The sequence below is a fragment of the Emys orbicularis genome, chromosome 5 (genome assembly GCF_028017835.1).
Source record: "Emys orbicularis isolate rEmyOrb1 chromosome 5, rEmyOrb1.hap1, whole genome shotgun sequence".
Taxonomy (NCBI): Eukaryota; Metazoa; Chordata; order Testudines; family Emydidae; genus Emys; species Emys orbicularis.
In genome coordinates, this window is record NC_088687.1 from 95,218,565 (window position 1) to 95,240,815 (window position 22,251).

The window sequence follows — 22,251 nt, forward strand, 5'->3', positions numbered from 1 at the left end:
TGATGTATTGTAATGTGAATACTAGTTGAATAGGAAATTGTCCGAGATAGCTTTTCACCAGGCTATGTGAAATAAATTCGTTATCTGATAATAGTAGCATAATAAAGCAGTCAGAAGTATGGTTTACATAGAAATGTAACTGACTGAAGTTGGACAGAGTAGTTACTAGTTGTTGAGTCACACAGAAAGAAGCTATTAAGTGGGTTACCAAAAAGTCTAGCCCCCGTAATAATCAATATTTTCATTAATGGCTTTGAAGATGAAAAAGAATACATTCTAGTTAAAGATGTGGATGATAAAAAGCTCATAGAATTAGTTAACTTGTAGGCAAGAGTTAAAATAAAAATTAAAACTTTACAAAATAAACAAACTGGTCTGAAATATTTAGAATTAGGTTAAATAAAGAATAATTTAGAGAAACTCACATAGGGAGAAATTCACATTAACCCAGTAATTGGTTAAAATACAGGAAACAAAGGGTTAGGAGTAAATGGTCACTTTTCAGAATGGAGAGAGGTAAATAGTGTTGCCCCCAGTGATCTGTACTGGGACCAGTGATGTCCAACATACTCATAAATGATCTGGAAAAAGGGGTAAACAGTGAGGTGGCAAAATTTTCAGACAATACAAAATTACTCAAGATAGTTAAACCCAAAGCAGATTCTGAAGAGTTACAAAGAGATCTCATAAAACTTGGTGACTGGGCAATAAAGTGGCAGATGAAATTCAGTGTTGATAAATGCAAAGTAATGCACATTGGAAAATATAATCCCAACTACACATACAAAATGATGAGGTCTAAATTAACTGTTACCATTCAAGAAAGAGATCTTGGAGTCACTGTAGATAGTTCTCTGAAAACATCTGCTCAGTGTGCAGTGGCAATCAAAAAAGCTAACAGGATGTTAGGAACCATTAGGAAAAGAGTAGATAAGAAGACAGAAAATATTATAATGCCACTATATAAGTCCATGGTATGCCCACACCTTGAATACTGTGTGCAGTTCTGGTTGCCCCATCTCAAAAAAGATATATTAGAATTGGCAAAGGTACAGAAAAAAACAACAAAAATTATTAAGGGTTTGGAACAGGTTCCATGTGAGGAGAGATTAAAAAGACTGGGACTTTTCAGCTTGGACAAGACATGGTTAAGGGGTAATGTGATAGAAATCTATAAAATCATGAATTGTGTGGAGAAAGTGAATAAGTGTTTGTTTATTCCATCACATAACACAAGAACCAGGGGTAACCCAATGAAATTAATAGGCAGCAAGTTTAAAACAAAAAGAAGGAAGTACTTCTTCACACAACGCACAGTTAACCTGTGGAACTCATTGCCATGGGATGTTGTGAAGGCCAAAAGTACAACTGGGTTCAAAAAAGAATTAGATAGTTCATGGAGGATAAGTCCATCAATGACTATTAGCCAAGATGGTCAGGGATGCAACGTCATGCTCTGTGTATCCCTAGCTGGGAGTGGATGACAAGGGTGGTTCACTCAATTGCCTGTTCTGTTCTTTCCCTTTGAAGCACCTGGCATTGGCCACTGTCAGAAGACAGGATACTGGGCTAGATGGACCATTGGTCTGACCCCGAATGGCTTTTCTTAATCAAATGCACAAATACAAAATAAGGATATACAGCTTATGGAATAATAGCAGACAAAAGTTTCTGATCATCACTGAAACTCTGTTGCAAAAAAACAACAAAACCAAAACAAAGATGACTGCCGCCTTGGCATATACTAATAGAAGTATTGGGCCAACTTTTTCCCTGGTGAAAGTCTGACTTCAAGGGAATCTTCAGAAAGAAATTTGGCTGATTTTGTGCAAGACGAGCACTGTAGGTATCTGCTCTATTTGGCATATAAATGTTAAATAACAATACAAATCTGTGTTAGTATGACCCCATTTGCAATATTGCTTTTAATTTTAGATACAGATATAAACACAAACTTACATTTAGGAGTGTTTGGGGCGAGAAATAAAAACTTTGGAAATTCACACGGATGAGTAAAAGTGAACATGACATATTCATTCTGGAGAATGGAAATCTGACTCTTTACAGATATACAAACGAATGTAATTGGCCGGGGTCAATTATTCTAAACAGTGTAAATAGAGAAAAAAGTAATGGGCTTAGGATGCAGCAGGGAAAACTCAGATTTTTATTAGGAAAAACAGCTTAGCAGTGGCACAAGCTGTCTAGTAATACTAGGTTTCAGAGTAGCAGCCGTGTTAGTCTGTATCCGCAAAAATAACAGGAGTACTTGTGGCACCTTAGAGACTAACAAATTTATTAGAGCATAAGCTTTCGTGGGCTACAACCCACTTCTTCGGATAAATTTGTTAGTCTCTAAGGTGCCACAAGTACTCCTGTTATTTTTTTAGTAATACTAGGGAATTGCTTTATTCAAAGTTTTACTTGGTATCAAAGTATCAGGGATGACTTCGGAAAATTCAAATCAAGGAAGTGCGTCCCACAATGCAGGGAGATGGACTTGATGGCCCTCTAATGGTATCTCCTCATCCAAATAGTTAAGTGATTTTTGGTAACTTCTGAATTGAATCAGATTTGAACTGATGATCCTAGAGGTTAAACTCCCTAAATTCCATTATTGGTCACCTGAGTCATCCAGTCCAGTAACCCTCAACCATTCTGAGTGTCCCTTTTGAGTGATTTTGCATTTCAGTGGTAAAAATGAGAAGTTATATTTTCCTTACTTCCTTATTTGAATCAAATTAATATTTTACAAATTTAAAATCTTAGTGGAGGATAGAGGTAGTATTTTTCTATTTCTAGTTTCCTGAAGTGCTGTGTGTGGTATGGTGTGCTTAAAACCTTGATGGTCTATTGCTTTATTATTAATTTTGGGTTTTGTTTCTTTTCTCTATAGCCTCAGCACCCACCAGCAGTGTAAATAAACGTAGAGTTTCTCCCAACACCAGTTCCACATTGGAAAAGAGAAGCGTCATCATGTCTAACATTACTATTGACCCGGATGTCAAACCTGGCGAGTATGTCATCAAAAGCCTCTTTGCTGAGTTTGCTGTTCAAGCTGAAAAGAAAATTGAAGTTGTAATGGCTGAACCCTTGGTGAGTCATTTGTCATAGTAGCCATTAAATTGCTCATGTTTGTCTGAAATTTAATATCTTACTAGAAATTTATAAAAAAAAAAAAAAAAAGATGAATATAGAACTGGAACTGATACTGTAGTTGAAGAATTTTCATAGTGCTTGTCATTTGGAGTATAGGTGTGAAAAGCCCTGTACCAACAGGGTTGCTAACTGGATTTTTTTTAACTGCATTTCACTATAACTGTTGCTAAGGATCCATAATACTTATTGACACAAAACCCCTTCGTATTTATACATCCTGTAAAAGTGCATAATGGAACAAAAAACCAATCTTACAGTAACACCGCCTAACATTTTTCTTCCTGAAATTCCTTTTGAAGAATGTTTTGAAGATGTAAGTTAAAGCTGAGTTATTTTTTTCTGAGTAGCAGTGACACTGGCAGCTGGACAAGAGAGTGGGTGACCAATGTATATTGCAAATGAATTAAAACCCAAAAACCTGTTTAGAGATTCAGATGTGCGGATGTTGAAATAAACAAACAGAACATTTTACTCTGGGGTATGTGGCATTTCTTAATTCCTGTCTGTTTGAAAACTGGTGACCTAATCATCCAATGAAGACTGTGTAGCTGGTTGAGTGACTTGCTTTCTTAAAACTGAACAGGGGATACAAACACACCAAACTGTGGTGGCAATCTCTATGAGCATGACAGATAAATGTGTAGTGCATCTGTTCTTTGGTTACATGGACTTAATCGGAGGCTTGCATTAAATCAAAAATAATACTACTGTTTAAAAAATAATAATAATAATAAAAAAAAAGGTGTAACCACCAGAATATATATTCTAGCCTACCATATGATGGTGTAATCTTTTAAAGTTCTTGTCTTCATTCAACTCCTTAACTCTCTTGACCCTGTGTTGTTACCTCTTATTTATTGTCCTAATATTTACTAAGGTGGCCTCATGTCATGGTCAGGGAACCAGGCTTTGTTCGGGAAATCCAGTTCTCCTGGGTAGCATTCAGTTGACATAACTCTGAGAGTCCCTCTTCTTGCAGTCCCCTACCTCATTCACTCCACACCTTCCAGCTTCTGCAACAAGTGAGGCAGGGGTTCTACAGCATCATTTACAGTTCTTACTATTCTGCACAGCCATCCTGTGCACTGAAGGAGGCAGGAATTCTGTGAAGAAATTAGTATGTAATTATGTAATTAAAAATTGCATCATACTACATATGCTGCAGGGAGCTCAATTAAGGTTGCACAGGTAGGGAACTGAGAAGAATTGCCCACACTGAATGTCTTAAGGCTCCTACTATGATTTTTTTTATCTCCATTCTTAGACTGAATTATTTCTGTTTTTATGAGCAATAAGGAAAGACCTTTTGCTAGTATTTATGATTTTGTAAAGATACCATAGTGATGGGTATGGTGTAAAACTCATATCTAGCATGTACTGGTGACAGAACCATCAAGGAAAACAGCATGTAAGAGAAAATAGCTTTTTCCCCCCTGATATATAATAACTTTTTGACTTTTTTTTTTGTACAAGACTTGCAATTAAATATTTCCTACATTCCTCACCAGAGTCCTTGATAAAATACTTTTTCTTAAATGAATATTTGTTTTTTCCTAAGGTTACAAGGAAAGGGTAACTATAGTTAATTCCTCTTTGAGTACATGTTAATGTGGATCCCATTGTAGTTGTGCATGTGTGTGTGAGATCGGAATCTTTTGAATAGCAGCATCTAGCATGCACCCTGTACCTGTTAGTGCACTTGTGAGAGAGCATAAAGGGGTGGAGTGGCTTGACCCTCCCTCAGTTTTCTCTTTCCATGTGCAGCAAGATGGAACCTGGGTTGTGTCTGACTTTTCTGCATCTGATTTTTCAACACTAATTTCAGTGAAGAAATGCTTCTTCTCTTCTCCTTTTTATTAGTTGCTTCATTTTAGACTTTGGGTGTTCCAAAAAGAAAAGTTGGGGGGAGAAGAAGAAAGCAGTTAAGATGGATGGAGGAGGTCCCCCCAGTACAGCAGAGTGAGGTGCTTCACACCTACCTTTAGCTATGGCAGACTCAAAACCCATTGGATTTAAACCCTGTCCTCCCTGTGATGACTTAATGCCTCTCCTAGATGGACATAGCTGTTCTGCCTTGAGGAAGGTCATCTGTCTGTGATGAAATGCGAATTTTCTGTAATACTTTTATGATTCCTATGCATGTCTCAATTTCCCTCCCTACTTTGCATTACTACCCAGAGGGGGTAGTCTGAGTCTGCTCTTTGGGCAGAACGGAAGACATAAGGGGTATGTATGTGTACATCAGTCAGTCACTCCACTGTCTGGGACAGAATGAATGGGTTATTAAGGAAGTGACTGGAACCCACTGAAGCCGACCCATATCAATGGAGAATCTGAAAAAGACATCAGGACCCCCCACTGACCAGGATATTGACACTTAGCAACCAATGAACAGAGGGAAGAGATTTTCCCTCTGCTTCTCAGCAGGAAAGCTGAACAAAGACCCCTGCTCAAGAACGAAGGACTGAGAGGTGACAGGATGGGGATAAAGAATTGGCTTTTGGGTGAGGCTGGGCTGGACAAAGGGGTAGAGAGATACAGTCTGAAATGAAGTCCATAGCAGCTTGGCTGGCTAATGGCACTGTCTTAGCCAGATGGACTATGTCTAATCCTTTATTTCTCTTTGGTAACTGAAGGACTTCCAGTGCCATGTTCCAGTTGACTAATAAACTCTACTCTGTTTTGAAAATGCTTCCTGGTGTCACTGCAAATACTTGCTGAGGTACATTGATCCCTGAAGAGTGTAAAAATCTCAGAGTAGGAGATTCTCAGTTAGACTGACTGGGCAGAGTTCACAGTGTGAAACAGAAATGCAGGAGCCCATGGGCTCAGTATCTGAGGCTGTGAGTCCTACACAGAAGGTAGAGTGGGACACTTTGGGGGGTCTGGCCCAGTGAAGGGTTTTCTCCAAAGGGTTTTAAAGCTGGGGCATAGTACAGATTCCGTGAAAACATGACAACATCCTCTGAAAAACATCCCATCTGCCACTCCTTTTCTTTCTGCACATGGAAATCTGGAGCTGCGTGGCTCAAGCTGCACCTCTTAGAGAATCCATGAAGGCAGCTTCAGCTCCAGTAGAGACATCCCCCAGACCTCAAATGGATGAAAAAAAAAACCCTACCAGCTCTTGCCCAAGAGCTTCTTGCACTTTTATGCTCATTTGACACTAGAGGTCATTTGTCATCTTTGGTCTAGGAGGAGACCAGATCCACCAAGGGCATCAAGATAAGGAACCTTAGGAGATGTACCGTTTTGGCCAGAAATTGTACTCTTCAGCATCCCCCCATTTCCACATTGTGAATTATCAAGTGCTGTTCATGAAATAAAACTTTCTGATTTGGGGAGAGGGTGACTCCTTTCCTATTTTGGCTACTGCAGGAAAGTTGTGAAGAAGTAAAAGGCATGATAGAAGAGTGGCAGATGTTATCCAAGATAGTGCTACAAGTGGCAATGGATGAATCTAATACAGCTACATGTTTTATGGCCACAGCAGTCACATTGTGCTGGACCTCCTGGCTTCAGGCATCCAGAATACCAAAGGAAGTCCCGGTGACAATTGAGGACTTACTTTTTCAGGACATGAATTTATTTAGTTCACTAATGGAGGAGATACTCCATTCCTTCCATGAATCTAGAGCACCACTCAGATCGTTGGGCATTTGTACCCTATCACTTTACCACAAACCCTTCCAGTACCAACCATCTCAGGAACAGAGAATGCCATCTTTCTCTCACAGTCACCACCTTGAATATCCACCCAGAAAGCAACTCTGCTGTTCATGGAGCATCACCATGCTCTGTCGCACACCAACCTCCCTCCCAGAGGCAGCAGGTTTGACAAGATGAGTGAGAGCCACGCCAAAACCAGTCCAAAGTTGACCTTCAGAAACTGCCTTTCCTCCTTCCACCTACTTCCTATTACTTTTATTACATCTCTGATAGCTTTACCATCTTAAAGAACTTTAATAAACCTTACCACATGATATATAATTTAATCTTGCACTCTAAAATCAGATTGGGGTTACAGGTTAACATTTTCATCAAAAACAATGGTGGTGTGCCCAATTCCCCACTGTCTCGCCGATTGGTTGTATAGAGTGGATGTAAAATGCTACTTGTCTAATTTGATAGTGTTTTCATTCACTTTGTACAAATGCAAATATTGCCATAAGGGGCAAGGGCATAGTACTTCTATCTCTGCACCCTAAACTTTAGAATGCCAGGAAAATGAACCAAGTTTTTTACATTTGAGTGAAACCCTAGATTATTCCTTAAATGGAAGTTCTTCTAGAACTTTAGCCTGTCCTTTTATGGGGTACATTAGTGAAGAACAGAATTTTGGTATCCCATGTGAGACAGAGTGGGGAAAGTGACAAAGAAGCATTAGGGAAACATATTTCAAATAAATAAATTTAAAATAGAAAAAAATAGCATTCTACAAGGTGTGAGTAATTCCTGTACCTAGAATAATGCATAAAGCTTTGTTCATTTCACTTATTTAGTATTTTAGTATAGGTACAATGATTACAATGGGAATTTTTTTTTTTTTTTATATATATATATATATATGCAATTAGCTTTTCTATGTAAGTATCTGGACTGGTATAGAATATTATTAAACAAATGTAAGAAACTATAAGCCTTATCCTGAAGTTCTTTGCACACTTAAGTATCATAGAAATCCATGTCAATTTATTGCATAAAGACTCTAGAATCAAGACTTCACTCTTTATCTTACTGATAAAAACAAGTTGTGGAGACTTTGCATTTTGAAAAAGACTGAATTTTGGCAAGATTTTCAGTGACAGTAATAATGTTTCCATTGCGTGTCTGCTTCTGTTTTTTGCAAAATCAATAGATACAATAAAACCCCTATTTGTTCACCTGCTTAACACTGGTGTTTAGCAATACTGCAGTAAAAATGTAAAATGTATGCATATACATGTAAGCATATTTATATAACCTCCCTTTTAGCCTTTGTCTCATGGGAAAGTCACCTGCGTCCCTTCTGGGAAATAATTTTCCAACTGACTTTCCTTGCAGTTATTCAGTCATTTATGGTGTTTACTTAGGGTGGAGTACTTCACCATGTTTCTCATTTTACAGGTAAGCTTATAGCTCTTTGTTGTACGTTAGATCATAAACCATATCATTATGATAATAAAATGAATTCACATACTGTAGAGCGGTTACACCAAAAAATAGGTATAATTCAAACAGGCAAGTGGTAGTTAAAATAGAAAATCCTCTTTTGGGGAAGGTGCATAACTTTCGTAACAATAGTTTGATATTCTAAGTCTAGTAAACTTAAGATGCATACAATTTAAATTCTAAAAAAGTTTTTGGTTTACCAGTAATTGAAATTTTTCCTGTTTTTGCTTTTGAATACACAGTGGGTATATGATGGCTGATTCGCAAGCAGAAATGAATATAGCCTTCTGGCATATTAAAAACATTTTCTTGATTTTTATAATATTTAGGGGGCACCTCTGCCAGATGACCTCTCAGGAAGTGAAAAAATTATGTATCGTTAAATGTATTGCTCTGATTTTTAGAAATTGAAAATGTTCTGGAAGTAGGAGATAACTCTCATTTTCATACTCTTGGTCCTAAATAGACCAACTTCTTTTGCCTTTGGGTATAAAATTCACAGCAATATAGGGCTGGAAGGGACTTCTTTTCCATCCCCCTGCGCTGAGGCAGATTAAGTATACTGAGATCATCCCTGACAGGTGTTTGCCTAATCTGTTCTTAAAAACCTTCAATGTTGGGGATTCCACAATCTCCCAAGGTAACCTGTTCAGTGTTTTAACTATATTTATAGTTGGAAAGCTTTTCCTAATATCTAACTTAAATTTTCTTTGCTGCAAACTAAACTGATTACTTCCTGCCCTCCCTTGGTGGACTTGGAGAACTATTGATCATAGTCCTCTTTATAACAATCTTTTACATATTTGAAGACAGTCATCATGCCCCACCTCCCTCAGCCTTCTCTTCTTTCAACGGAATATCGCCCAATTCTTTCAACCTTTCCTTGTAGGTCAGGGTTCCCAAACCTCTTATTGTTTTTGTTGCCCTCCTCTGGGCTCTCAATTTATCCACATCTTAAAGTGTGGTGTCCAAAACCAGACACAATACTCCAGCTGAGGCCTCACCAGTGCTGAGTAGAGCTGAACAATTACCTCTTGTGTCTTAAATACGATACTCTTAATACATCCCAGAATGTCATTTGCCTTTTTCACAACAGCCTCATACTTTTGACTCCTTCAGTTTGTGATCCATTATAACCCCCAGATCCTTTTCTGCAGTATTACTGCCTGGCCAGTTATTCCCCATTTTGTATTTATGCATTTGATTTTTTTCCTTAAGTGGAATGCTTTGCTGAGTTTCATCTTATTGATTTCAGACCAGTTCTCTGATTTATTAAGATCACTTTGAATTCTAATCTTGTCCTCCAAAGTGCTTGCAACCCCTCTCAGCTTGGTGTTATTCACAGATTTTGCAATCATATTCTTCACTCCATTATTCAAGTTGTTAATGTTGTGTAATGACATGTTATGAGGCTCAACTTCTTACAGGGCTGGAGGGGTTTTGAATAGGGGGATGATCCGTTAGGCATAATTTTGAGGAAAGATTATATTGTTCTGTTCTTATAAGACTGAATCAACTATTGTTGTATATGATTGAGATTATTTATCTTTTTGTGGTTTTAAATATTTGTGATGTGCACATAAAGTTTGATAGGCACCATTTTAATTCATTTTATAAAACTAATGACTAGATAAATACAAATAAATAGAATTAAATGTTATTCCAATTTGTCAAGTAAAGTTCTCGGTAATCTTAGACTGAAGTCAATCAACTGAAGCTAACCACTCAGGCCCAGTGAGTTTGTTTGTTTGGTGGTTTTTTGTTTGTTTTTGTTTTTGCATCTGGGTAAGAGCTGTGAGATTTAGCCCATACACTACGATATCATTGCAAACTGTGAATTTTACAAGAGTTGTAACAACCTAGCTGCTGATTGCTTTTCCTTTTCCCCCCACACAAATAGATGCTCTTCTTTGAGGGCCTATGTGCATTCCCACGTGTGGGATTTTTGGCCCTTGGTTTTGAGCTCATGGAACCTCCATCAAAACTCTGTCCTTTGAGGCTACATGATGCATCCCACTGACACCTGTGTTCAGCATGTGAGCCTATCTAAGGGAGTGGTGGCCCTGATTGCATCGATTCCTTGTCCACCACCACAAAGAGCATTAGGGAGCTGTGATATGTCTGCCTCTGAGAATCTGGGCATACCCCCTTATTTTAGATAGCTCATTTAATCCTATAGTTGTTTTAGCTAGTGTTAGTGAGTTTTTTTGTTTTTAAATTGCCAGTACCCTCACCAGAGCTTAGAAGATTTGTCTTGGTTCTGCACTAATAGCCTGAATCAGTGGATTAAAAGAGTCTTCCACTTGTCAGTAGTTTATTTGGAGTTAGACGTTCATCTTTGCCGCGTGGTGTCCTCGGGGAAGTGTGCTCCCTGGCACAGTGATCCATCTGCTGATCATTCACTCTTGAGATTATTAGGAATGTCAAGTGAGGCTTTGGGCTTACCTTTGCTATGAGATGTTGAAGGCATAGGCCTCAGCACTGAAAGGGCTCTGAACAATGCCCAGTATTACCCTCATTGGCTTCTACACCCATTACAGCTAAGTGGGAAATCTTTTGCAATCAGCACATTCTTCAAAAAGGGGTTCCAGTGCCAGGATCTTCAGAATCGTGAACTCGGTTGACAACTGCCAACACCATCAAACGTTATCAAATGTCTTTGGCACTGACAATATTGATGCCAATTACACTTGTTCAGCAGACTGCACTGGAAGTAAGTTTACTGGTAGATGGAATATCCTCTACACAAGCTTCCATTGCTGTTCCTGAAATGCTGCCTGATATTGTGCAACCTGCTCTGAAAAGACAGGAAAAGAGAGAGCATTTTTCTGGTTCTGAGGAAGTTCCAAAAAAAAAAAAAAAAAGTACTGCCATTGATCTCTCAGAGCTAGATGCTTGAAGAATTGGAACCGATTGCACAGCCTTCATTGACACTGCAACTGTTGGTGGCTTCATCAATATGCGTTCTGTGTACACAATCAGATTCACTGAGACCAGACTCTGAACATCCATATAGGATTCCTGCTTCTCCAGTTTACCTGTCATCCTCCAGCCTGGCACTTTCTCCAGTTACTCCAGCACTGGGCTTCTCATTCAGAAGACAGCACCACTAGGACTGAGTTTTGGAGGCCACCCAATTCATCAATGATGTCAACCTTATGTACCATGATCGCCTGGGGGATTTTGACTTCAAGTGTCTTGGCATTGAAGGATATTCTTCAAGGTTCCTTGCAACTATTATTGAGGACATCTCTTCAGGAGCCCTTGAGGATGTTGATCAAGTCAGCACAGCCAAAACCTGGGACTTCCGCCCTTCACTGTACTGGTGGCTCTGGTCCAACCCTTGTGGCTCTGCCCCCAGTGGCACCACTACTGGCACTTTCATTATAGACTCTGACCTCAGGGCAACATAAGAATGCATTTTTTCATTTTGACACGTGTGTGAGACAATATGAGGGAGGGATTGATGAAGAGGTAAGAGATTCCTCTGTCAATATGGATATCCTACTGGGAGGAACCTGTGCTACATCACCAGATGATAATCTCAGCTCCACAATGATTTCACCTCTGCATGAATTCCAAAAGTTCTCTAGACAGAAAAACATTTGTCAGGCTCTGAGGATATGTGTATTGCCAGCTACCATGTAGTGATAATGTAGTATCTATATGCCCTTTGGACACCACTACCCCCATTAAGGACAATGTTCCTGAAGACCAAAGATTAGCAGCTGAAGGAAGGATCACAGCTTGGCATGCTAATTTTTGTGCCAGAACCATGGCTGTGGGGATTACTTCAGGGAAATATTCCTGGTTTTGGCCTTCCAACGTATGTGTATCGAAGGACAAGGCTTCTTTATCACAAAACTGCTGAAATCCTAGAGAAATTAAAAATAACCCGAGGTTCAGCTTGCTCCCCAGGTCTTTCACAGTCCTCTAGTAACCAGGGAAAGAAGGAAACATATACAACTTATTCCATTACTAGAGAGACTTCTGTTACTTAAGCCTGTGGATGTGTTGCATAAATTCACCCCCAAGTGGTCACAGACTTTTATGCCAATACATTTCTCTGCTGACTTTCTTCCTAAAGCCCCACACTCACCCTGGGGAAGCCTGTTTTCAGACCCAAACATGCAAAAAGACTGTTTCTATCTTGAAATCCCATAATATGTAATTTATGGCATATGGATAAAGATTTAAGGGAAAGGCAATATTATCTCAGAGGTTGCGAATCCTTCTGGATTGACTTGTGTTCCAATTTAGCCAAAGTGTCTATATCAGAAGGCATTAGGGCCTGGTTCACTAGAGTTACTGCCACTTCTATGGCATGTCTTAGGAGGGTGCCATCAGGAAAATTGGCAGAGCAGCCATTTGAAGTTTGATTCATATCTTTTAATGATAGAATATCAGGGTTGGACGGGACCTCAGGAGGTCATCTAGTCCAACCCCCTGCTCAAAGCAGGACCAATTCCCAACTAAATCATCCCAGCCAGAGCTTTGTCAAGCCTGACCTTAAAAACCTCTAAGGAAGGAGATTCCACCACCTCCCCTAGGTAATCCATTCCAGTGCTTCACCACCCTCCTAGTGAAAAAGTTTTTCCTAATATCCAACCTAAATCTCCCCCACTGCAACTTGAGATCATTACTCCTTGTTCTGTCATCTGGTACCACTGAGAACAGTCTAGATCAGGGGTCGGCAACCTTTCAGAAGTGGTGTGCCGAGTCTTCATTTATTCACTCTAATTTAAGGTTTTGCGTGCCAGTAATACATGTTAACGTTTTTAGAAGGTCTCTTTCTATAAGTCTATAATATATAACTAAACTATTGTTGTATGTCAGTAAATAAGATTTTTTAAATGTTTAAGAAGCTTCATTTAAAATTAAATTAAAATGCAGAGCTCCCCGGACCGGTGGGCAGGACTCGGGCAGTGTGAGTGCCACTGAAAATCAGCTCGCGTGCCGCCTTCGGCACACGTGCCATAGGTTGCTTACCCCGGTCTAGATCCATCCTCTTTGGAACCCCCTTTCAGGTAGTTGAAAGCAGCTATCAAATCCCCCCTCATTCTTCTCTTCTTCAGACTAAATAATCCCAGATCCCTCAGCCTCTCCTCATAAGTCATGTGCTCCAGCTCCCTAATAATTTTTGTTGCCGTCCACTGGACTCTTTCCAATTTTTCCACATCTTTCTTATAATGTGGGGCCCAAAACTGGACACAGTACTCCAGATGAGGCCTCACCAATGTCGAATAGAGGGGAATGATCACGTCCCTCGATCTGCTGGCAGTGCCCCTACTTATAGAGCCCAAAATGTCGTTAGCCTTCTTGGCAACAAGGGCACACTGCTGACTCATATCCAGCTTCTCGTCCACTGTAACCCCTAGGTCCTTTTCTGCAGAACTGCTTCCTAGCCATTCAGTCCCTAATCTGTAACAGTGAATGGGATTCTTCCGTCCTAAGTGCAGGACTCTGCACTTGTCCTTGTTGAACCTCATCAGGTTTCTTTTGGCCCAATCCTCTAATTTGTCTAGGTCCCTCTGTATCCTATCCCTACCCTCCAGCGTATCTACCACTCCTCCCAGTTTAGTGTCATCTGCAAACTTGCTGAGAGTGCAGTCCACGCCATCCTCCAGATCATTAATGAAAATATTGAACAAAACCGGCCCCAGGACCGACCCTTGGGGCACTCCGCTTGATACCGGCTGCCACTAGACATGGAGCCATTGATCACTACCCGTTGAGCCCGATGATCTAGTCACCTTATAGTCCATTCATCCAGCCCATATTTCTTTAACTTGCTGGCAAGAATACTGTGGGAGACCGTATCAAAAGCTTTGCTAAAGTCAAGGAATAACACATCCACTGCTTTCCCCTCATCCACAGACCCAGTTATCTCATCAATTAGGTTAGTCAGGCATGACTTGCCCTTGGTGAATCCATGCTGACTGTTCCTGATCGCTTTCCTCTCCTCTAAGTGCTTCAGAATTGATTCCTTGAGGACCTGCTCCATGATTTTTCCAGGGACTGAGGTGAGGCTGACTGGCCTGTAGTTCCCCGGATCCTCCTCCTTCCCTTTTTTAAAGATGGGGACTACATTAGCCTTTTTCCAGTCATCCGGGACCTCCCCTGATCACCATGAGTTTTCAAAGATAATGGCCAATGGCTCTCAAATCACATCCGCCAACCCCTTTAGCATCCTCGGATGCAGCACATCTGGCCCCATGGACTTGTGCTTGTCCAGTTTTTCTAAATAGTCCCGAACCACTTCTTTCTCCACAGAGGGCTGGTCACCTCCTCCCCATACTGTGCTGCCCAGTGCAGCAGTCTGGGAGCTGACCTTGTTTGTGAAGACAGAGGCAAAAAAAGCATTGAGTACATTAGCTTTTTCCACATCCTCTGTCACTAGGTTGCCTCCTTCATTCAGTAAGGGGCCCACACTTTCCTTGACTTTCTTCTTTGTCAAGAACTGCTCCTTAAACTTCGTGTCCCAGTTGGATACTGGGTTTGGGAGGGCAACTCTTCAATCCTTATTCAGTTAAGAATTCCTTTGGTCACCTTCTGTTTGGGGCAGATTAAGAGTGCCCTTGATGAAGAAAGATGGTTTACTTACCAGTAACTGCTGTTCTTTGAGAGCTAGCTGTGCAATCACATTTCCTGTCCACTTTCTCTTCTTCCTCACAGTTCTCTTAAAACATGGGACTCTGCAGCTCTGAAAAATGTAGGTGGTTGGAACTGCACTCCCTTATGCTGACCTCGCTAAGGGCTTGTCTTCACTACTGGGGTAAGTCGACCTAAGCAATGTCGACTCCAGCTACATTATTCACGTAGCTGGAGTCGACATAGGTTAGGTCGACTTACCCTGGTGTCTTTGCTGCACTGCGTTGACGGGAGACTGTCTCCAGTCCACTTACTTACTCTTCTCAGAGAGGTGGAATACCGGGGTTGACTGGAGAGCACTCTGCTGTTGATTTAGCGGGTCTTCACTAGACCCGCTAAATCGACACCCACTGTATTGATTGCAGGAGCTTGTGAAGACAAGCCCTAATGCCTATGCAGCTATAATGGACATGGTTTAGATGGAGTTTCTGCAAGCTGAATGTCTGCAGTGCCAGTCCCACAATGGGAATAAACAGGGCAAGCTTCAAAAAACAAAAGTTACTAGTAAGTAACCTTTCCCTAGACAAGATGCTTTGTAGTAATCTCCATTTTAATTCTGAAACTGAATATTTTAAGGATTCTGTCTCTCTCTTCCCCTCTGCTGCCCCCAGGCTCTGACTTCTCTTTACTTGGGAACTAAAAAAGCTGTCTGCACTTTTCTGCAGAATTGTTAGAATTCGTACATTATAGATGTGACTGTAAGTTAGGCTATACAAATGTCATTTTTCAAAGAAGTACCTACAAATTGTAGGGGAGCCTATTAGAATCTCTAGTTTCAACTTTGATTTGAGAAAAGGTATATTGAATGAATCCCAACCTGTGCAGTGTATATGGGATATTTGAACAAAGATTGGAAGATTTGCTGGCCCGTCAGATGCTGCCTTTTGTAATACATATGCAGTAAATGTTTCATATCTCTTGTATTAAAAGCATTTAACTTCTGGTTCCTGGAGTCTCAGATTAATGACTGTTCTTGCTGACCTTCATGCTTATAAACAGATGATGTTGACTATGCAGTGAATTTATTGATTTTTCTCCTATTTACCTAGAAAATGTAGTAATGCATAACCTTGCACAGGTGAAACCATAATGGCTGCTACATAAATTGAAGTTGTGTGTCTTAACTTCAATTGGGGGGGAGGGATAGCTCAGTGGTTTGAGCATTGGCCTGCTAAACCCAGGGTTGTGAGTTCAATCCTTGAGGGGGCCACTTGGGGATCTGGGGCAAAATCAGTACTTGGTCCTGCTAGTGAAGGCAGGGGGCTGGACTCGATGACCTTTCAAGGTCCCTTCCAGTTCTAGGAGATGGGATATCTCCATCAATTATAAAATTTAATTATTATTAACTTCTGTCTTAACACTTTTTAAGGTGCTTTTAATAAGATACAAGTAAGACTAGCATCAATATTGAAAAATGGACTAGTGGACTTAATCCTGCAGTCCTCTAATAACTCCTGACTCATTAGAAACTTCTGATTCCTTCACTGAGAATTTTTTCTGAGTAAGAGCTACATAAGACTGCAGGATTTGACCCACTATTATTAATATTCATTTTTGGACTTCTAGTATAACTTAAGTCAGGTTGGTTTTGTTTTTTCATTTTTAAAAGGGCAATCACACTGCCCCATACATAGAATACTTTACTATTGCCAGGCCACTCCCCTTACTTCATTCAGTTCCCTCAGTAAGAGCTTCCAAGATGCTCACATGTTAAAACTGAGTAACCATAGGAGCTTATTACTATAACTCTTGTGCATATTTACCCCAGTTCTCCTGTTAGTTACCATGTCCTCAGAAGTGACAGAGTCCTGTGGCACCTTATAGACTAACAGACGTATTGGAGCGTAAGCTTACGCTCCAATACGTTTGTTAGTCTATAAGGTGCCACAGGACTCTTTGTCGCTTTTTACAGATCCAGACTAACACGGCTACCCCTCTGATACATGTCCTCAGAGTCTCATCTAAAATTAAAGTGCAAAATTCTTCAGGTGTCTTGTTCTGTAAAGTGTCTTATCTTGCTTTTGGGTTCTGTAAAAATATTTTATTTTTGAGCAAAGGAGGAGAAAAGAGTAAATAAACAAATAGTGTTGTAACTTTTCTGTGATAAGCAGTAAAAAGAGATTTTATACTAAAGAGATAATTACAATCTATGTTGGTATCACTTTATTATGATTGCAAATGTAGTTTTAAAAGCAATTCTAACTGTGAGGGGGAAAAATATTCTGCATTTGTAAGACATTGTTTTTTGGGGCAAATTTTAAGACCCTGATGGGGGGAGGAGGGGAATTGAATCAGGTAAGTACTATAGCTTTGCATTGTCTAAGGATAAAAAAATTGTGCACTTTATCTTCCAAAGAGAAATAATAATAATAGAAAATGATTTAGAAGGTATGCAAATATGTTTATTAATGAAAGAGAGGGGATCCCAGGCTCATCCTGGGAATGGGTACCCCCAGCATTGTAAAGGAACAATGTGAGAAGAGAGAGATGTCCCTGGATCTCTCCTGTCCTTTTTTATCTCCTCTCACTTGTCCTACCACCTGGGTCCCACTGAAATTAGTGGGGTCTGCCTTAAGTGAGTTTACTTTTTTCCTTATAAATCAGTGTTTGATGGTAGTAGCTTTAATTCCTATCTTATAAACCACAAGCAAATTTATGATAATCGGTAACTGTATTATATTATGTTCATCATGCTCTTTAAAATTTTACAAAATAATGTGTTAAAATGACTGAAAAGAGGGCACAGTGGACTACTTTTTGAATGTCAAAATACAGCTGCATTCTTAGCTGAGGAGTACTTAAAACTGTATCTCAGTTTTGAGATTACAATTAGGGCACACTAAAATAATCATCTAATTCAGATCTCAGAGATGATTCAGTGTTTAAAATAAGTTTTTAATATATAGGTTGTCGGCCTTAGATAAGCGTGGTCATCTCTTGACATTTAACACTTGAGACACTAAGGTGCTGACTTCTGCTCTTACTTTACTTAAAATGTTGAAAATAAAATTTAAATGTTTTGTTGCTCACATCATACAACTTGAATAGCACCTTTCGCATCAGTGTCATGAATAGTTGGCTTTGACTTGGTCTGCACCATGTCTTTGTCTATATTAGTACAGTCAATCATTTGTGCTTTGATCAGTTGTTTCATTAATAGAATCACAGACAGCTGAGTGTGTCCACACTAGCCGCCCTCAGTCATTGTAAGATTTGCATTTGCATCCACAGCTGACGACGATGATGGCTTCACAAGGTCCCCCTCCCCTCCTTGCCATGCTCCTTTCTGTCTTCCCTCCTTTTGTAATGCCTTCAGGTTTGTCCCTGCAACTTATCTGGCAAACTGGAGGGGTTTGTTCAGAGCAAGTGTCAGCTGGTGATTGTACACACGTCGTCCTTATGTGTAGGGCCCTACCAATTTCACAGCCGTGAAAAACATGTCAAAGACCGTGAAATAAGTCCTTCCCCGTGAAATCTGATCTCCCCGAAATCAGCTGGGCTGGAGAGAGACAGGACTTGTCCTTCCCCCGCATGGCTGTTATTGGAGGGAGATCAGGCCCACCTCCACAGGCAGCACAGAAGTGAGGGTGTACCACCCTACCCCCACTCGTGGCTCCTGCCCGAGCTCTGGGGCTGCCGTCTCTCCCGCTCCCCCCTCCCCCGCTCCTGCATCTGAAATCGTGAAATTGACCAATTTTAAGACCCTGTGGCCCTGAAATTGACCAAAGTGAAATTGACCAAAGTGAACTGCAAATTTGGTAGGGCCCTACTTATGTGTCTCAGTCTGAACTCCACATTAAGAAAGTTCATTTGCATTTGACTTGCCATTCATTTAACTAGGGAGACATGTTTTGTGTTATGTTGTCAAGGAAGCCCATGGAACTAAACTTTCTGAAGTCCTATAGTTTTTGCTTTGACTTAAGGCAAAGCTACATCCTGAACCAAGAGAACTGACGAGGAGTCCTGTGGCACCTTAAAGACTGACACATTTATTTGGGCATAAGCTTTCATGGGGAAAAAACCCACTTCTTCAGATGCATGGAGTGAAAATTACAGATACAGGCATAAATATATATTGGCACATGAAGAGAAGGGAGTTACCTTACAAGTGGAGAACCAATGTTGAAGGCCAATTCAGTCAGGGTGGATGTGGTCCACTCCCAATAATTGAGGAGGTGTCAATACCAAGAGAGGGAAAATTGCTTTTGTAGTGAGCCAGCGACTTGTTCGGGCGATCACGGCTGCCACTGGCCGCGGTTCGCCGCTCCAGGCCAACGGGGGCTGCGGGAAGCGGCGCGGGCCGAGGGATGTGTTGGCCGCCCTTCCCGCAACCCCCATTGGCCTGGAGCGGCGAACCGCGGCCAGTGGGAGCCGCGATCGGCCGAACCTGCAGACGCGGCAGGTAAACAAACCGGCCCGGACCGCCAGGGGCTTTCCCTGAACAAGCGGCGGATCGGCTTTGAGAAGCACTGCCTTATAGCACACTAACTCCACATTTATTGCAAATTCTGGAATCCTCTTTCAAAGTGAACTGACTTTGCAGTGAATCAGGTTAGTTCAGCGTATTCTTTGTTTGCATGCAGTGCTGCTGCTCGCTGCTTGTTAGTCCTCCATTAGGTGGTCCCATATTGCTTTGCAGGTCCCCTGCTCTGGTGTCAAGTTTACTGGATGCACTGTCTCCTGTTTAAAAGCTGGCATGTGGCCAGATTTTGCTTGTTTGCTCCTGGATTTGAGTACACTGCAATAATACTCCAAAGTCCTATGACATACCACATGCAGCTGCTTGGAGCAGTACCGGGACCCTGGATTTTATTGCTATCTGGGGAGAAGCATCGGTGCAGGAAGCTCTTGTGGCCAGAGAGATCTTTTTGGGATAGAGATCTTTTTGTGGACATTGCTAGTCAGAGGTCATGATCTAGAATGCCAATAAGTGTTAAATAAAGAGTAAACATGTAACTTGTCCAGTTTTAGAAGTGCTGGACAGGATTTTGCACAACTATATGATCACCAAACCCAGAAAGGTTGTGGAACCTGCTACCTGCTCTCTTCCCCCACCACAAAGACAACCAGCAAGACTCATTGGAGGATGAGCATGAAGATGCCAATGAAGAGAACTCCCTGGAGAGCCAGGATCTATGTATTCTTCTTTGAGTGATTGCTCATATCGATTCCAATTAGGTGTGTGCATGCCACGTGCACAGTTAGAAAATTTTTCCCTTAGCTATGGAGCCCCCTGGAGTTGGGCCTTCATGGCGCTCAATATGGGATCCTGCCGACCCAGAGTCTCCTCAGTTCCTTCTTACCGCCAGTGAAGGTCGTTGGAACTGTGGTGTCTTGCTCTCCACGTTTCCCTAGCTTCTCTTTCGGACTGTTTTTTTTTTAGTTCTTAGTTATTGTAGTTCTAGCTAGTAGTTAGTTAGCTGTTGGGTTCTCCGACTGCATTCTCCTTGGGGGACTTACATGCGTAAGTCCCAGGGGTTCAAGCCCTGCAACAAGCCCATGCCAATGGGCAACCCTCATGACGCTTGTTTAAAGTGTTTGGGGGAAGCACATCAGTCAGAAAAGTGCAGGATTTGTAAGGGCTTTTGCCCCAAACCAAGGAGGAGCAGAACTTTAGATTGAAGCAGTTCCTTATGGAGGCAGCACTTAGACCGCAACCCACATCAGGCCCACCTCCACAGGCAGCGCAGAAGTACCACCCTCACTTCTGTGCTGCAGAAGCCCCAGAGCTGGGCTCTGGGCTTCTGACCCCGCGGCTCTATTCCCGTTACTTCCTAATCCCCAAAGCCAAAAGGTGTCTCAGACCCATTCTAGACCTGCGAGGACTCAACAAGTTCATGCTGAAGTTGAAGTTCCGCATGGTTTCTCTCATTGCAATTACCCCTTCTCTGGATCCAGGAGACTGATTCGCCACCCTCGACATGAAAGATGCATACTTTCACATAGCGATTCGCCTTGCACACAGATGCTTCTTAAGGTTCATGATCGACCAAAAACATTCAGTTCACGGTCCTTCCCTTCGGCCTGTTGTCAGCCCCACGAGTGTTCACCAAGTGCATGTTGGTGATAGCAGCCTTCCTCTGAAGGAGGCAGGTGCAGGTATACCCTTACCTCAACAATTGGCTGCTCAGGGGGCACACCAGAGAATAGGTGGAGTTGCAGGTCCGTCTAGCCACATCCACGTTCAAGAGACTGGGTCTCCTCCTCAACATGAACAAGTCCACCTTGTATCCGACCCAGAGGATAGAATTTATTAGAATAGTGTTGGACTCGGTCCAGGCAAGAGCAAGCCTGATGGAGTCCCAATTCCAAGCCATGGCAAGCATCATTCGATGCATGAGGCAGTACCCGACCACTACAGTAAGGAATTCCCTCAGTCTCCTCGGTCACATGACGGCTTGCACGTACGTGGTCTGACACACCAGGCTGAGACTCAGGCCTTTACAGACGTGGCTCACTTTGATATATCGCCTGGGGTCCGCCAGCCTGGGACTAGTGGTCACGGTGCCACAGCAGATGCTAGAGTCACTCAAGTGATGGCTCGATGCTCGAATAGTCTGCGAAGGAGTTCCCTTCAACAGCCCTCCGCTGTCCTTGTTTCTAGTTACGGATGCATCAGCTCTAGGTTGGGGCGCACATCTGGGAGATCTCTGAACGCAGGGCCTCTGGTCACAGGATGAGCTCTCTGTCTCCATATCAATATCAAGGAGCTCAGAGTGGTGCGACTCGCATGCCACGCCTTTCAGTCTTGTCTGCAAGGCCAGCACATGGCAGTCACGATGGACAACACCACTGCAATGTTCTACATCAACGAGCAGGGTGGAACCAGGTCTTTGCCCCTCTGTCAGAAGGCTCTCAGGCTCTGGGAATTCTGTATAGCCCACTCCATTCACTGGAAGGATCATATCTGCCAGAAGTCCAGAACGTACTGGCGGACCACCTCAGCAGGTCCTTCCACAGCCACGAGTGGTCCATCCGGCCAGTCGTCCACCCCATCTTCCAGAGGTGGGGTTTTTCCCAGGTCAACCTGTACACCACTACAGCTTTCCACCCCAGAGTCTCTGGATGCTCCGTCTTTGCCAGTCCCATGGTTGGACGGTTCCTCAAGGGTCTGGATGGCTACATACCCAGATTAGACAGCCTGTTCCAGTGCGGGACCTTAATTTGGTCGTCTCCAATTTAATGGGGCACCCATTCGAGCTGCTGGCGACTTGCTCCCTTCTCTACCTATCGTGGAAGGTAGCCTTCCTAATTGCCATCACATCAGCAAGAAGGGTGTCTGAGTTAAAG

At 41.9% G+C, this 22,251-nt stretch overlaps 1 protein-coding gene across 1 annotated transcript in view; it reads left to right on the forward strand.

Annotated features, from left to right (window-relative positions):
• FRYL (FRY like transcription coactivator) overlaps positions 1–22,251 on the forward strand; it is a 336,418-nt gene that overhangs the window by 73,081 nt on the left and 241,086 nt on the right. The window contains exon 2 of the mRNA XM_065404953.1: positions 2,897–3,096. Within this exon, the coding sequence (XP_065261025.1) occupies positions 2,897–3,096 (200 nt within the window). The remainder of the gene's footprint in view (positions 1–2,896; positions 3,097–22,251) is intronic.